General features: G+C 39.9%; 1 protein-coding gene across 1 annotated transcript; it reads left to right on the forward strand.

Moving 5' to 3' along the window:
- Nucleotides 1-1,244: 1,244 nt before the first annotated feature.
- LOC148865403 (U-box domain-containing protein 9-like) lies at nt 1,245-3,926 on the forward strand. Its single transcript, XM_088979567.1, has 2 exons — nt 1,245-1,816; nt 2,598-3,926. Exons 1-2 carry the CDS (start codon nt 1,538-1,540, stop codon nt 3,678-3,680), a joined length of 1,362 nt encoding a protein of 453 aa, XP_088835693.1. The 5' UTR covers nt 1,245-1,537; the 3' UTR covers nt 3,681-3,926.
- The last annotated feature ends 12,202 nt before the right edge of the window (nt 3,927-16,128 follow it).

Raw genomic sequence — 16,128 nt, forward strand, 5'->3', positions numbered from 1 at the left:
TAAAAAATAAAATAAAATAAGAGATGGCTAAAACCATTATTCAGGTTAATGGATTGATGGTTTGATTGTTTGGATCATTGGTTTGCTAACTAAATCAATAGTTTTTTTGTTTTTTTTTGTCAATTATCTGACTGGTTCTTGAGTCGACCAGTTTGATTGTCTGGTCATGTCTAATTTTCAAAACCATGATCTAAACCCAAATTTATCAATCCAAGTGCGATTAGAATTTAAATCAATTTAATTTGAGGTCAGCTTAGGCTTTGTTTGTACCGAATTGGATTAATCAGATTTAAAAGAATTTATGTATATATTTTTATAAAACTATATTTTATTAATGTTTATTATCTAATTTAAAAGTATAATTAATTAAAAATATGTATAAATTTCATTTATAAATCATACATACATATATATACATAAATAAAAAAAAGATATTTTTATATACACATATAACTGTATATATTTTTTGGAGTAGGCTCGAGTAATCGGCTTATCCGACAATTCAATCTAAGTCAAACTCAAATTTAAGTCAGGCCCGAATTTTCTGACTCAAGCCCAGCCCGCAGCTTGAAAACTCATGCCCAATAGGCCGGGTTCAGTTAAACCCGCCTAAGTTGCACCCTAACCGCTTCGCAAAGAACACTGGAAGTGTCGCAAATTCCATTGGCTTCCGACCCGATCCATAATAGTGCTCAAAGTATCTTTCCATGTTTTTTCGATATCATATCCTTTTCATATCATAGATTCATAGTCGAACCCAATTAAGTGAATAATTAGTGTCACGAGCGAACAGCGAAGCCAACAACTCAGTGGCAAGGCCGTAATTAGAAAACCCACAGAGGGATATTTTCGTAAGCTCGGACCAACACCACGGGCACGGGACGCATTCGGCGTACCGCGTACCTAATAAGCCATTCTCACGACACATAACAGACAAGATATTATCCTACATGCAGTTTTACGAGACTCCATCAGATGATCTGGACCGTCAATCAGAGGACTCCAAATATTGTGCAGCTTAACTGACTTAACGATGAGATTAGACGGTTCAGATTGACAGCAACGTTCAAGAGTGTACGACAATGATTGTCTTGAAATTTAAATGAAATAGTACTTGAAGCACAGGGATAATTGAAAGTTTTCCATTTGGCGTATTTGCCAGCTGTGCGGCCACGGATTCCATGATTGCAAACAATGTGGACGGTGGGCCCATCTCTTTATATAAACGAACGACTCAGGAGTCAGGGAGTCAGGATCAAGCATCACTTGCTCTCAAGATCAAGAATCGCTGGAGAGAGAGAGAGAGAGAGAGAGAGAGAGAGAGAGAGAGAGAAGTCGTTTTTGCCATTTTTTTATGCCTGATTTGTTTTACTGTTAGGAGAAGCAAAAACAGAGAAGAAAAAAGAGAATGCGAGAAAAAGATAAAATCTCGATCATCGTTGTTTTCTCAGAATTCGATTCTGGTTTTATGGGTTTTCTGAGATTTTAGATTGTTTCTCTTCTCGGTGTTTAGTGTTTGTTCTGGAGTTCCATAGAAATGGCAAAGACGGGTGTGGTTGAGACCGATCCAACGGTAGTGGCGAAGGTGGCAGAGTTGAAAAAGGAGTTGAAGAGGCTTGTGAAGATAATCGTGGAAGAAGATGAGTCGCGGACTGAGACGTTTGATCAGGCTATAGAGGCTTTGTCTGGTTTGAAGGATTTGAAGTACAAGAAATCTCTCTCGCTTAAGCTTGATTCTAGCGCGTGCCCCGAGCAGTTCCGGTGTCCTCTTTCGAACAAACTCATGAGGGATCCTGTTATCGTGTCCAGCGGACAGGTTAGGGTTAGGGTTATGCTTTATGTCTTGTTCCTTTTATGGGATTTTAGGGGTTCTGGGTTTCTCAGTGCCGTGTTGGTGACAGAATTTTGGGTTATCCGGAGCCTACTTGCATTTTTATCCATAATTTCAAGAATTTTGATAGTAAATTAAATAATTTTTATCCTTATTCTTGTCTGTTTTTTGTGTTTTTATGCGTCTTTCTGTTTATTTGAATTACAGAGATACACTGTTACTACGAGGATTCTGATTTTGGGTATTCATTGAATTCAATCGTCTTTTGATTCTGTTCTTTGCGGTTTCTTTAGAAGTATTTTTGTTTCCAACTGTTGAATTGTTTAAACAAAAAATACAAAAAGCAATGAAAGATAAATTTTCAGTGTTAATTTCATCTTTACATTATTATTTTACTCTGCAAGGTGAAATAATTTAATTCAGATAGAACTGTTCCAAGTGGTTGATTTTCTCGATTGAAGAATAGCAGTGTCAATTGAAAGGGTTTCTCTATCAATCTATGTTATTTGATGAATGGATTGAGTTTTTGAGTGTAACATTACGGAAGAAATTTATAGAATTTGGTAGAATAGGTTTTCACTGTAAATTAGTCATTTTCTACAATTTCCGGTTGTCTCAATTTAGAAAAAACTGAAATATGCTTCTCTTGGAAACCTTCTCTGCAATTCAGTTTTATGATAATGTTCTTTTACTTTGGTTTATAATTTTTTATGTCTGTTTAACATAATTTCTCTTTAATCCTCTTTTTTCTGCTTGAATCATGCAGACTTATGATCGGCCATTCATTGAGAAATGGCTGAAGGAAGGCAATCGGACTTGCCCTCAGACCCAACAGGTTCTTTCGCAGACTGTCCTAACACCCAATCTCTTGGTAAGGGACATGATTTCTCAGTGGTGCAAGAATCAAGGGATCGTGCTACCCGACTCATTTCGGGATGCTCAGGAGGAAGGGATTACACAGTCAGATCGCGAGTATTTCGAATCGTTGCTTGAAGGAATATTATCTGGATCTGTTAGTGAACAGACAAAGGCTGCAAAACAGCTCCGGCAACTGACCAAACGAATGCCTTCATTCAGGGCTCTGTTCGGTGAGTCTTTAGACGCCATTCCCCAATTGCTTGTGCCGCTCACACCAGGCCAAGCCAGTCTTCATCCTGATCTCCAAGAAGATGTGATAACAACCGTCCTCAACCTCTCAATCCATGATAGCAACAAGAAGCTTGTTGCAGAGACCCCGGAAGTCATACCTCTGCTGATGGAGTCTTTAACGTCTGGGACCATTGAAACAAGGAGCAATGCAGCGGCAGCCCTGTTCACATTATCTGCTCTCGATTCCAACAAGGCCCTTATCGGCAAGTCAGGAGCCTTGAAACCCCTGATCAACCTTCTGGACGAGGGGCACCCATTAGCCATGAAGGATGTGGCATCGGCCATCTTCAATCTCTGCATCATGCATGAGAACAAGGCCAGAGCTGTTAATGATGGGGCGGTGAAGGTAATCCTGAAGAAGATAAAAGATCATATACTGGTTGATGAGTTGTTGGCAATCCTTGCAATGCTGTCTAGCCATCAGAAGGCTGTAGATGAAATGGGTGATCTGGGTGCTGTGCAATGTTTGCTCAGTATTATCAGAGAGAGCTCTTGTGGACGCAACAAGGAGAATTGTGTTGCCATTCTATACTCCATCTGTATCAATGATCGGACAAAGTGCAAGGAAATCAGAGCAGAGGAAAGTGCCCACGGTACGATTTCTCAGCTTGCAAAGAATGGAACTTCCAGGGCAAAGAGAAAGGCTAATGGTATCCTGGAGAGACTGAAAAAGACTGCAGCAAATACACACACAGCTTGAAAATTCTCGTTACACCTTAGTTTTTCTGTAAATAGTGTCTCTGTATTTTGCAAATCGATCTGATTCGGTCCACCCCCCCTGTAAAAATAATATCATTCCCATATACATGTTCCATATTGAACACCCGAACCGTGATCTTCCCTTGCATATAAAAGGAAGAGGCTGGACTTTGGTCTCCCAGGAGAAGAGTTCTGTTCCATCATCATCAATAAATACTATGCCAGCTTTACTGGTAAGATTTTGTTATGGGTTCTCATTAAATGATTTAAGTTTAATTGAATTTGAACCCTCACTCCTAACCTGGAGTGTTGGGTCAAATTTGCTTCTCTTCCATATTTGTATCAGTATTGATTTGAGTAGCAATGGCATCAGCAACAGTGGCTAGCAGTACAAATTTGTGAATTGATGTGTCAAATCCCATACCCATCAATTCCATCAAATCAAATAGCTAAAGCCGGTGAATCGGTGCTATAACTTGTGGCTGCTACAAACCTGTGAATTACTGTATCAGATAGAAAGATACAAGGATTCCACCGTGTATCACCACCATCCTTGATGAGTCGGCTTCACTGTCATTTTAGTTTTGTTTATTGCTAGTTGGTGGTAGTGGGAGTAGATTACAAGTGTGATTTGTGAATGATATGAACTATTATGGACAGTCTTTTAGAACAGGAAAAATAAAAATAAAAATAGAGAAGGGGGGATTAAAGTAAACTAGTGGCAAGCTGGTTGTCAATTCATGAAGCTGATTAGTCAATTCATGAGGGATTCAACTGATAATGGTGGAACTATAATTAATTGACTACTGACTTGCATGCAAACAAACAGGGTCTAGACGCCTGGCTAATTTTTCTGAACAGCAGTTTGCTTCACTTGACACGGTTACTTACAGACGCTGTGATTCTGGGTAGCAATTCGAGAGAATTGCTGTGTGTGTGAGAGAGAGAAGAGAGAGAAGAGAGAGATTTGAAAGGTGGTCCTGGCTAGGAATCTTTTTGGGGCTTCATATCCCTTTTTTAATTATAAATAAAAATGTAAAATAAAGAAGCAGTAGTTGCAACACGTGTCCTGACAATGGATTTAGTTCTCTGTGGAGGCCATTCTCATCATCCTGACGTCTTCTCAGCAAAACTTACAAAAACAAAGAATGTCCGTGGTGGCAATGGGCTGCGTTTGGATCTGTCTGTGAGCTTTGTCCAGCTCAGTCCATTATCCCAAAGAAAAGAAGTCTGGGACAAGTTGGCCTGAGTCCGATTGGGCCCATCTGGAGATTGACAGTTGTTGGGCCATACAATGAAGTTTAACCCATCTTCAGTGTCCAGCTCAGTCCATTATCCCAAAGAAAAGAAGTCTGGGACAAGTTGGCCTGAGTTCGATTGGGCCCATCTGGAGATTGACAGTTGTTGGGCCATCCAATGAAGTTTAACCCATCTTCAGTGTTTCTACAGTTTAGTCTCAACCTAAAATTTTAGTTCAAATTCCCATCAACAGCTGTAGTTTATTGAATTTGTTTGAAAATGCTGGCTGGATCTTTACATCAATGAAATATTTGCTAGAAATTGAAGATGACATGCCAATGCGATTTGAATATATCGTTGTTCGTGGACAAATGATTTGAGATACTGAGCCCATTACAGTGAAAGGCCAGGTCGTTCTGGGCTAGGCATGGATAGGCCCAACCCGACCCAGTCATACCTCATACGCCATCTTTCTACCCTTCCATTCCCTTCCCTCCAATAAGGGAAATAATTTCTTGTAACCCAGCTCTGTGGGCCTTGCCCCTATATAAGCCAAACCAATATATTTAAATTCATAATAGTTGACAATGGAAGAATCCAAATGAATCCACAGATTTCCAACTCTAACCAATTAATAAGAAATGAACCAAACAGTAACACTCACATACATTTGCAAAGGTACTTATTGATGATTTTTATTGGTTTTCTTTTAGACCAAGAAATTCTTTGTCATTTTCATTATACAACGTATGAGCGGGGTGGATAAGGCGACAGAGGGTCTACTTGAAAAACGCTAGATGGCTCTAGCTAGCGGAAGGGAAAAGAGAGAAGGTTGCGAGGAAAGCTTTATGAAGGCTGTAAGGGAGGCTGAGAGCACAATTCAGCAGAGCTTATGCAAGGGAACAACAAGATGTCAGTGAGGAGGACTTCAGGCCTCCTTTATTTATAGAGGAAATCACACGGGAAGAAAAAAAGAATTTTCCCAAAGCGAGAAAGTTTGTTACTTAGTTAGATACTTAGATCTAGATTGAGATGATACAAATAGGGTTTCGCCATGTGTCATTATGGAAATCCTGAGGTCTGAGTTCTCACCCTTATCCTCGGGATCCACATGTGAGCACGGTTGTAACTATAACCCTACTTCTAAAAGACTCTTGTAACTTAAGACAGTTTTTAGAGCATTCACATATCGGTTGTCATCGCAGGCTTTTTATGGCAGATTACTGTCATCACAACGCATAGAACTGCTGCAATGATATACCAAATCGTAGGACAATAACTAGGTCCTTAAAATAGCAGTGCCTGTGCATTGTGTCATAATGATAATTTAGTACTTCGCATTGCAATCGTAAGCAATTGTCATAGCTTAAGAGTTGCTGCTATAGGATTGTGCTGTAGAGGTTTTTTAGAATATATGGCATTTTGGTTTAGTCATGCTTAAATGTTCTTAAGCACAGCTCATACTATGTAGGTGGGGTGATTAGGCTTATGGTGCAATATGATTGTGCTATGATCACTTATTTGAATGTCTTCCAATGGATTTTTCATAGTGCCCAAACCTATGTAGTTACATTAGCCCTCCTTATTTATACAAGTAATTCTATCAATAAGAAAAGTCTTTCTGTGCTGAACTCCTCAACGTCCCACAGCAGATCTCCGCATGTATTGTGAATATCTCCCAGTGATAGTACTAGACATGATGATGCATCAGAGAGATGTTCTCAATACACGGCGGGGATTGATATACTGTGGAACGTTGTGGGGGGCTGATTTGATCTCGTAAAAACAATGGGTCTAATCATTTTGCAATTTACTTATTCAAAGGTATCCATTACTTGTTGAGTAGTTCTACCAATAAGTACACATGAAGATTACTGTTACATTGAAGAATTTTTCTTAAATTGTGTTGTTGGCAGTGGTTGTGTGTGAGAATGGTGCAATGCTAACACTTGGCATTCTTTAATCGAACTAAATAGCACAGTAAAGTATTTACTATTGGTCATTTAATGTATTTGGCATGATGCAATCAAAGAAACAGAGAGGTCTCCTGCAACTTTTCGTCATTCTCAGTTTCTTTTTTTATTGCAGTCCGCTTCATCCTCCTCAACTTCTTTAAAGTCTACTTTTCTCTTGCCTTTTATAGCATATTTAGATCAAATCCAATCTGGAGGATATTGACAAGAAAATGGCAAAGTTGAAGACCAAGGAGACCATAGAGGTGTTTTGTCCTTCTATTACGATGATTATCGGAGATTAGGTGCGGTACGATGCGATAAAGGAGAAGAATGCTTTATTTTTAGGGAAAATTCACAATCAGTACTCTTTACTTTGGCTCGATTTACAATTTGGTCCCTGAAGTTTAAAATGTAATAATCCAGTATATGAACTTTTGAAACGCGGCAATCTGATACCTATCATTAATGGACCGTCAACCAGTGCATAAAATGACGTAATTATCCATAATTGTGATAAATGATTCCTCTCTTTTTTTTTTTAATTAAAAAAAGAGAAAATTCTTGATAGGTACCCTATACTTTAGGCCGAGTGCCAATTTAATACTCAAATTTTAAAATGCGACAATCTAATACCTGAACTTTCAAAATGCGACAATCTTGTTAGACAGTTTTGTATGCCCTTAGCTTCAATCAAAATGATGTACTTTATGAGTTTATTGTAAATGAATAAAAGTGCATATTTGATTCATGTTCCCTTGGTATGTTTCTGTATAATACCCTTAAACTGGACATTTAATGAGGCTCATGTTAGTTTAGAATGTTCACAGTCAGTCGGTCGGTCTGGAGAGACCTATCCTAACAAGGCTGACATTGTGGTGCCACCAAGTCGATTGGGGTGGATTGTCTCAGCTAGCAGGGTGAAACCCTAGGCACATACAGTGTTGGATTAATTGAATCTTTGAACTGGACCTGATTTCTAGTATTGCCCTGGACCTTGGAGATTGATGGGCAAAACTGGAAAGTTACACTCGACCCATAGACTCGATTATGATACTGCACTAGGTGTCGGATTGGACTGTCTTTGATGTACCAATCAGTGAGATCCTTAGCGGGGGTCAAAACCTAGGTATGTTGGGACAGTCTGAGAATTCATCTGAGTGGGTGATCATAGTGACAGGATCAGCCCTTTTGTTGGACAAAGGTAATGATCGGGGATGCACTCTCACTGATGGAAACCAAGACTGCCGACAGCTGATTTCAATCGTTGAGATTTGTTTTGCAAAATATATTTTATATGAGATATAAAAGTATATATATTATGGTTTCGAAATGATTTGCAAAAGGTTTTAATTCCCGGGATCCATACTTGAGAGAGTGCAACACTGTTCCTTGCAGCCGAGGGAGAGGTCCTCTCTTGTCGGGCAGTGTATGATCATTATGGGCTGAGAGGTTAAGTGTAAGGCCATTGAAGATAATACCTGATGAGCTAATCTTGCATCTACCCACAGTCCTTGGGTGTTACAAGGTGGCTTGGCCCAGGGACCACTTAGAGTAAGTGTTCGGCCCATAGAGCCCATCTGATGGGTTTCAGGGGGTGCACTGTCCATAACAGTGTACTCGGCCAGGCCTTGTAACAAAGGCTGGGCTGAACCCATGTGGCTGATGTGTAGATCAATGTTTGGGTCCCACGCCATACAAGGAAGCCCAACTGGGCAGCAGTTTGGAAGGCTTAATGAATACATAACCCTAAATGGGCCTTAAGCCCATTTCGAACTGCGCTGATCCCTTTAAGTCTATAAAAGGAAGAGGGGGCGGCAGCCTTTAGACACAACATTCAACAGACTCAAGTCTTGTCTTCAGAGCTGAGATCACAGAAGAGAGAATTCTGCACCTTGCAAATTCTCTTTAAACGCCTCCTTCCTGCAGCCGCCACCTATAGCAGTTCGATCTCCATTCCTTGGGAGAAATCAAGATTGGATCTTGATTCCAATCTTTTGGAGAAAAGATTGGTAGGAGTTGTATTCACAAGTCGTCCAGGTGATTCTTGGGAAGAATCAGGTTCTTAGGAAGGACACTGCTAATTCTGCTCCACCTTGCACCGTGCCATCTTCAGTGGGAGCAAATTTTGGTTTCTACCTTGGGCATGAACACCTCCATTGAGAGATATTATTTCTCTGTATCAGGTATTATCTCTCTCTCCTCCTTTTGGTTCAGATTTGGTTCAGTTTATGGTTCAAGAAAGATCCTTGAAAATATGATTTTCTAATTAGGGAATTCGATTCCTAGTTGAAAGGAAAGAAAAAATTTTTGAAATTCACCCCCTTTATTCCGCAATCTTGGGCGTCCATATGATGGATTTCCTATCCCTTCAAATCTAATACCTATCATTAACTAGCCGTTAAGTAGCATTCAAAAGACACAAATAACCTTTAAGTATCATCTAATTTCCTTTATCAACCATCTGCTAAAATTAGAACCAACCAGCATATAAATCTTTTTCCCTGAATCTTCTAGCAAGAACCTAGGATGCATTTTGAAGTTTGACCAATCTTCCCATGTCCTTTTCACAACAATCCATTTCTTCAAGATAACATATCATGTTAAGCACTCTTAGGGGTGGCAATTTTTCACCAAACCCACTAAACCCATCCAACCCACCCAGAATCTAACCTGCCCAACCCCCCAATTACTTGGCGAGTTGTGTGATCAACCCATTACCCAACCCACCCATTTAAATGGGTTGGGTTGGGTTGGGTTGTGGATAACCGTTGGGTTAACCATTACAAACATAAGTATTAATTCCTTAGCCTTTTTTTTATTTTCTTCATTTGAATTAAATAATTTATAATTAATGCATTAATTTTCTATTAATTGTTGACTAAATTTAGTTTTGTCTTGAATCAACACACTTCACTTAACATAAATCCAAATCAAATTCACCCAAGTCTGGATTAGTTCAATGCACCCGATCCAACATATACTGATTCGGGTCAACTTGAATTTGAAATAGACCTCAAACGGGATGGCTCGGTATCGCTTGCTTTGCCCGGATTGGGTCATCTAGTCCAACCATTATTCACACAGCTTGGCCTGACCCAACACAAGCTAATTCGGGTCAACCTAAAATGAAATAGGTCAGACCGGGTGAAGTCCAAACCCTAAACCACCCCACTTGCTTTGCTCGGTTTAGATCATCGGTTTGACGTGTAGCCATACAACCTGACCTGAATCCAGCCCTAGTCAACAATGCTAGCTGACCTAGATCCTTTGGAGCCTCTGACCTGGGACTGACCCAATTCCGGCTTGGTCTGGTCCAATCAAAGGGAATCGGTCTAGTCGGGTCTGGATCGATCGAGCTGAACTAGCTCGACCTGGTGTGGTCCTGACCAGACTGAGTTCGGTCTATTCGGGTTTGGTCTGACCGGTTTGAACTGGTTCAATCGAAACCTGGTTCGGCTGGATTGGTCCAAATCTAAACAGTTGAACCACTCTTGATGTGATTAGTTCAAGTTTTGGTATGACCGGTTTGAACCTAAGTGGTTCGTCAAATCCGAAGCCCGAACATAGTTAAATGGCTTTGCTGCTTGTGTAAAATTAATGCATGTAATGTGATTTGAAACCTTCATCACTTGTGTAAATATCAACTAACATTACCACTAAGCTATGACCAACTTATTTATTAGGATGAAGTTAGTTTTTGGTTTTAAGTACATGAATATAAGATTAATGGGTTTGGGCTGATTGGATTGGGTTAAAGCGGGTTTGGATTGAACCCAACCCATTTAATTTTACATGATTGGGTCATTAATGGGTTGGCGGGTTAAATGGGTTGGGTTGAAACTCAACCCAAACCCAACCCAACTCAACCCGCCCAATTGCCACCACTAAGCACTCTCTTCCAATTATATATGCTGTTGTCCAACAAGTAGCTTCTGATCCAATCTTGTTCAATGCCTAAATGCTTCAACTTTTCAAGAATTTGAGCAAATTCCTTATTGACATTACTGATCAAAAGTAATGGGTAACAGATGACAAACTTAATGACAATTGCCTTACTAAGACCAAATTCTTCATAAGCTTGGAGTTTTGAAGCCAAAATCCCATAGTCATATGCAAAAATTTCCCTTGCCTCCTTGTAAATCTTACCAATCTTAGTATGAGGGATACCATAATTGCACAGAACATTAAAATTCTCCAGCACGATATCATCATCACTATGAAAGCAGGTTATGTGGAAGAAGGGGGGAAGCTCAGATGGCGATAAACCCAACCTCTCAAAGAATGCTTCAAATTCATTAGCGGGATTATAGCAAAGGTATTTCACATCTCTACATAACAAACGAAGACTTAGCAGTAACTTGCCTCAGCAGGGAACATGCTTAGATGCATAAATAGATTCATTATAACCCAAAATTAGCAGAAAAATTGGGCAAAGCTTGAAACTAGGTTGGTTTCCTTACCTTTGATTTCTGGGTTTTTTTTTTTGAAAGTTTCAATCATGTTTCATTCATTCAAGAGATGGGTACAAAGAGAAGCCAATCAGGCCAAATAAAGATTAGATATACATTCTCAAGAAGAACAAAACAAAGAGATGGAATTAGGAGAGTAAGAAGAACTTCTGCAATCAAAGTAAAGTGGCTTAACATCACCAACAGAAGTGGATAAGTACATCTCCAAACCACCATAATGTTAAACAATTTTGTATGCCCATAGCTTCAATCTGATTTGATGTACTTTTGACAGTTAGTGTAAATAAATAAAGTGCATGTTTGATTCATGTTGTATGGTATGATTCTGTGTAAGACCCTAAAACTGGACACTTAATGAGACTCGTGTTAGTTTTAAATGTTCACAGCCATTGGATAAGTCTGGGGAGATTTATCCTGCCAAGGCTGATACTGGTGTGCCGCCAAGTGTTGGGATGGCCTGTCTCGGCCACCAGGGTAAGACCCAAGGCACATGCAATATGGGATTACTCGAATCCTTGAACCGGGCTAGATTTCCAGTATTGCCCTGGACCTTAGAGACAGATGGGAAAAACTGGAAAGTTACACCTGACCCCTAGACTCAATTATGATACTTCATTAGGTGTCGGATTGGGATGTCTTTGATATGCCAATCAGTGAGATCCTTAGCAGGGGCCAAAACCTGGGTATGTTGGGACAGTCTGAGAATTCATCTGAGTGGGTGATCATAGTGACAGGATCAGCCCCTTTGTCGAACAAAGGTAATGATTGGGAATGCACTCTCTCTGATGGAAACCAAACTGCTGGCAGTTGATTTCAATCGTTGGAATTTTGTTTTGCAAAATTTATATATATGATATATAGGTATTTTCGTTTTCAAGTTGTTTGCAAATGGTTTTAATTCTCGGGATCCATGTGAAAAGAGAGTGCAACATTGTTCCTTGTAGCCGAGGGAGAGGTCATCTCTTGTCAGGCAGTGCTTGATCATTATGGGCTGAGAGGTTAAGTGTAAGGCCATTTAAGATAATACCTGATGGGCTAATCTTGCACCCGCCCACAGTCCCTAGGTTTTTATAAGATGGCTTGGCCCATGGACCACTTAGTGTAAGTGTTGGGCCCATAGGGTCCATGTAATGGGCTTAGGGGTTCACTGGGCTTTTCAGTGAATTCAGCTAGGCCTTGTAATAAAGGCTGGGCTGAACCCATGTGGCTGGTGTGTAGATCAATGCTTGGGTTCCACGCCATACAAAGAAGCCCAACTAGGCAGCAGATTGGAAACCAATTAAGCACTGATTACTTAATGGGCCAAAAGCCCATTTCGAATTGGTCTGATATGATCACTCACTTATGGGGTAGATCTAAGATTAAGGTTAGCAAAAGGATTGGGCCTTTAACCTAATCTACTCCAGGAGACCAAATTCGAATCAGATTTGAATATGGTAATCTCCTGATAAGATCAGGAATAAGCTAACCTAATCTGCAAATAGGATTAAGATCATCCCCTATCCAGATGCTGATTTGGGTTAGGATAACTTCTAATAGGATTAGGAGATTTCTTAATCAAGAAGAAAGAGGCGAAATCCTAAGAAAATTAATAGAATTCGAACCTAGGGTTTTGAGCAAGAAAATCTTCCTGCGAATTGAGATAGGATCTCATACACTCCAGAGAGAAGCAGCATTCGCCATCTTCATCTCAGGAGTTCTCCTCCAGTTGCCGCCATTCTCTGAAAAGATTCGATCTTTGAGAAAAGAAATCAAGAAATCAGTTCTTGATATCAGTTTTGCAGAAGGAACTGAAAAGATTTGGTGCTCAGTGTTTCCAGAGGATTCTTGTGAAGGATTCAGTGTGTAGGACGCACTCTGCTGGTTCCGTTCTACAGATTGTTGTGTCATCTTCAGCAGGAACGGATCTTGGTGTCTTCTTTGGGCATGAACACTAACTTTGGGAGATACTGCTTCTTGGATCAGGTATAATTCCTCCCTTGTCTTTTGGTTCAGATCTGGTTCGGTTATGGTTCAAGTAGGATCCTTGAATATTGTATTCTAAATTTTTGGAATATGATTCCCAGTTGGAAGAAGGTAGGAATTTTTTTTTTGAAATTCGCCCACCCATTCCGCAACCTTTTTTAGCATCCATACGATAGATCCTACCATTCTTTCAGTGGTATCGGAGCCATAGGTTTGAATCTTGAACCAAGAAAGTCAGATTTGAACCTGCGCAGATGGGTAGGAGTTGTTCTACCAAGATTTGTGCAGATTATTTTCTTTATTTCAAGAAATTGTTGTTGAGGGTGATTGATCTGAAATTAATTTTTATTAAATCTAAAATTTATTTAGAATTGTTCTTTATTTATTTTGATTTAATGGATTGTTCAAACCTGGAGATTGAAGTGCAGATTTGGCGCAGATGGTCTGCACAATTCTTTTTTTATTCATTCAATTTGGTTTGTAAAATTATTATTTTTTTTATTTTTCTAGAATGAATGTGTAGGATTCATTCAAGGATGTAATTAATTAATAGAAATAGGTTTTCTATTTTTATTTTCTTGATTGAAGAAGAAGGCGGCATTGGAGATTTGCAGATGGAGAGATCGCATTCTGCGTTTTGCAGTTTATGAAACTGCAACCTTAGTAATTAACCTCTGTTTTGTAGGTGGTGCGAATAGTCCATATTTGATTTATGATTGTCTAAAATAAAAAATATTAATTTCAGATCTTTAATGAATTAACTCTTGAATTGAAAATCAGTTTTAGATAATTTCGGACTAGATTGGACCAAAACTATTTGGACCGAATCTAGGGTTCGAAGGGGACTATTTTTTGGTCCAATTTTCTCACACTTGCAGTTCCAAATCTGATGTTCAATTGCAGGGATTAATTCGGCCCACTTGTAAAGCCCAGTTTTGAAGGGTTAAAACTACAAAAGCCCACTCCTGTAAGAAAAGCTATATGGGCCGAACTGCTAACTGCGGTTCAGCCCATATACCTAGACAACATTAATAGTTAATGTTATGTTTTTAAATGGGCTGGTTAAAGGGCTTTACAATAGTTATTTTGATTGGATCAATTCTTCCATTACATGTGATGTGTGGATGTATGATGTACTGCGACCATGAGCCATAAGCACTTGGCTCATGATGAATCGTTAGTGGCTCTTATGCACACCATGGCTAAATGCACATCATTGCCATGGTGTCCCCAAAGGTCATTGGATGACCCCTTCCTTGCATGGTGAGTCCCACAACCCTAAAAAGGGATGCGTGCAGAAACCCTAGCCGATTAAGGCCCACCAGAAATCTAACTTTATGAAAGTCAGTGGGAGCCACTTTGGTTTGACCTAAAATAACTAGGGTGTAATTTTGTTCTCTCCAGCAAACATGGGTGCATGTGATAGGGAGATCCATGTGATGGACTCTCTAAAGGCCTTCCATCATTAGCACAATGATGGGTCCTTCAGTAATGAGGAAACGCACCATAAAATTGGGCTATCAATTTGCTGTTGGATCTGTTAGAGTGTTTCATAAGATGATAGAGGCGTCATAGACCGATGTGGGAGGGGCTTCACTAGAAAATGGAAACTCTCTCACGGTACCATAGCATAACTTGAATATGATGGGTGAGCACTCACTGGATAGAAAGATTTACCTGAAAACAACTCTGAACCTTGTTTAACAAAGGCCAAAGGGAAACTCACACGATGAGTGGATATGATCTGTCACAAAAAGGTGGTGGGGTTTTGCAACTGAAATAGTTGGCTTCACGCACCCTATGTGATTTCTCACATTTCCAGAGACATTTCGCTATCTCCGTCACTGAGATAGGAGGGAAATCTCAGAGATGAACAAATGGCAAACAATCAATTCGCAAAGCTTCTAGATGATAACAAGCTTAAGGGCCCAAACTATGCCAACTAGTAAAAAAACCTTATGCTGGTCCTAACTTCTGAAAAGTTAGATAAGGTAGTGAAAAATCCTGCCCCAGAGCATCCGGGTGATAGGGCTTCTGAGGCCTGAAGGAGGGAGTACCAAGATTGGGAGGATAAGAACTCCCTAGCCCACTGCTTTGCAATTGCCTCACTAGACAACTCAATACAGAGGCAGTTCGATCAGATTGAACTATCCAAGGACATATTGGACAGTCTAAAGACAATGTATAAAGAGAAGAATCGTTCTACTCGACAGAAGGTCTTGAAACTGTTCATGACCGCACAGATGTCCAAAGGGCAGAAAGTTCATGACCATTGTCTTCGGATGATGGGCTACATTAACGAACTCGAAACCCTTGGATCCAGGCTAGATCTTGGCACACAAATAGATGCCATCCTGAATTCTTTGCCCTTTTCCTACAATGCATTCATAATGAAATATAATATGAACAAGCTGAATGCCAACGTCCAGGAACTCAACAATTTGTTGTAGAGAAAGGAAAAGAAGCCCCAGAAGAAAGCTGCCAAGCCCAAGAAGCAGAAGAAGAACAAGGCATCTGATGCTTGCCACTTCTGCAAGAAGATCGGCCACTGGAAGAGGAACTGTCCTGCCTACCTGGAATATAAGAAAGATAACTTCAAAACTTATGTCATACAAACTAATATGTTAGTGACTTCTGTGTCCTGGTGTGTTGACTCTGGGGATTCAACTCATGCGTGTAACTCACTGCAGGGGTTCAAAGTTAGTAGAAGACTGAGTGAAGGAGAAGTGACACTGTTCTTGGGAATGACTGCAAGTGTTGCAGCTGTGGCAATAGGAACCATAGAATTAGTCTTTAGAGAAGTACTTATACTTAAAGATTG

This window comes from Nelumbo lutea, chromosome 3 (genome assembly GCF_056320005.1).
Source record: "Nelumbo lutea isolate HS-2025 chromosome 3, American lotus-T2T, whole genome shotgun sequence".
NCBI lineage: Eukaryota > Viridiplantae > Streptophyta > Magnoliopsida > Proteales > Nelumbonaceae > Nelumbo > Nelumbo lutea.

Bases quoted from the DNA above. Each gene is read 5' to 3' on its own strand.
- LOC148865403 (XM_088979567.1), top strand. From the start codon at position 1,538: ATGGCAAAGACGGGTGTGGTTGAGACCGATCCAACGGTAGTGGCGAAG. The intron at 1,817-2,597 runs GTTAGGGTTAGG...TGAATCATGCAG, and splicing joins TTATCGTGTCCAGCGGACAG to ACTTATGATCGGCCATTCAT.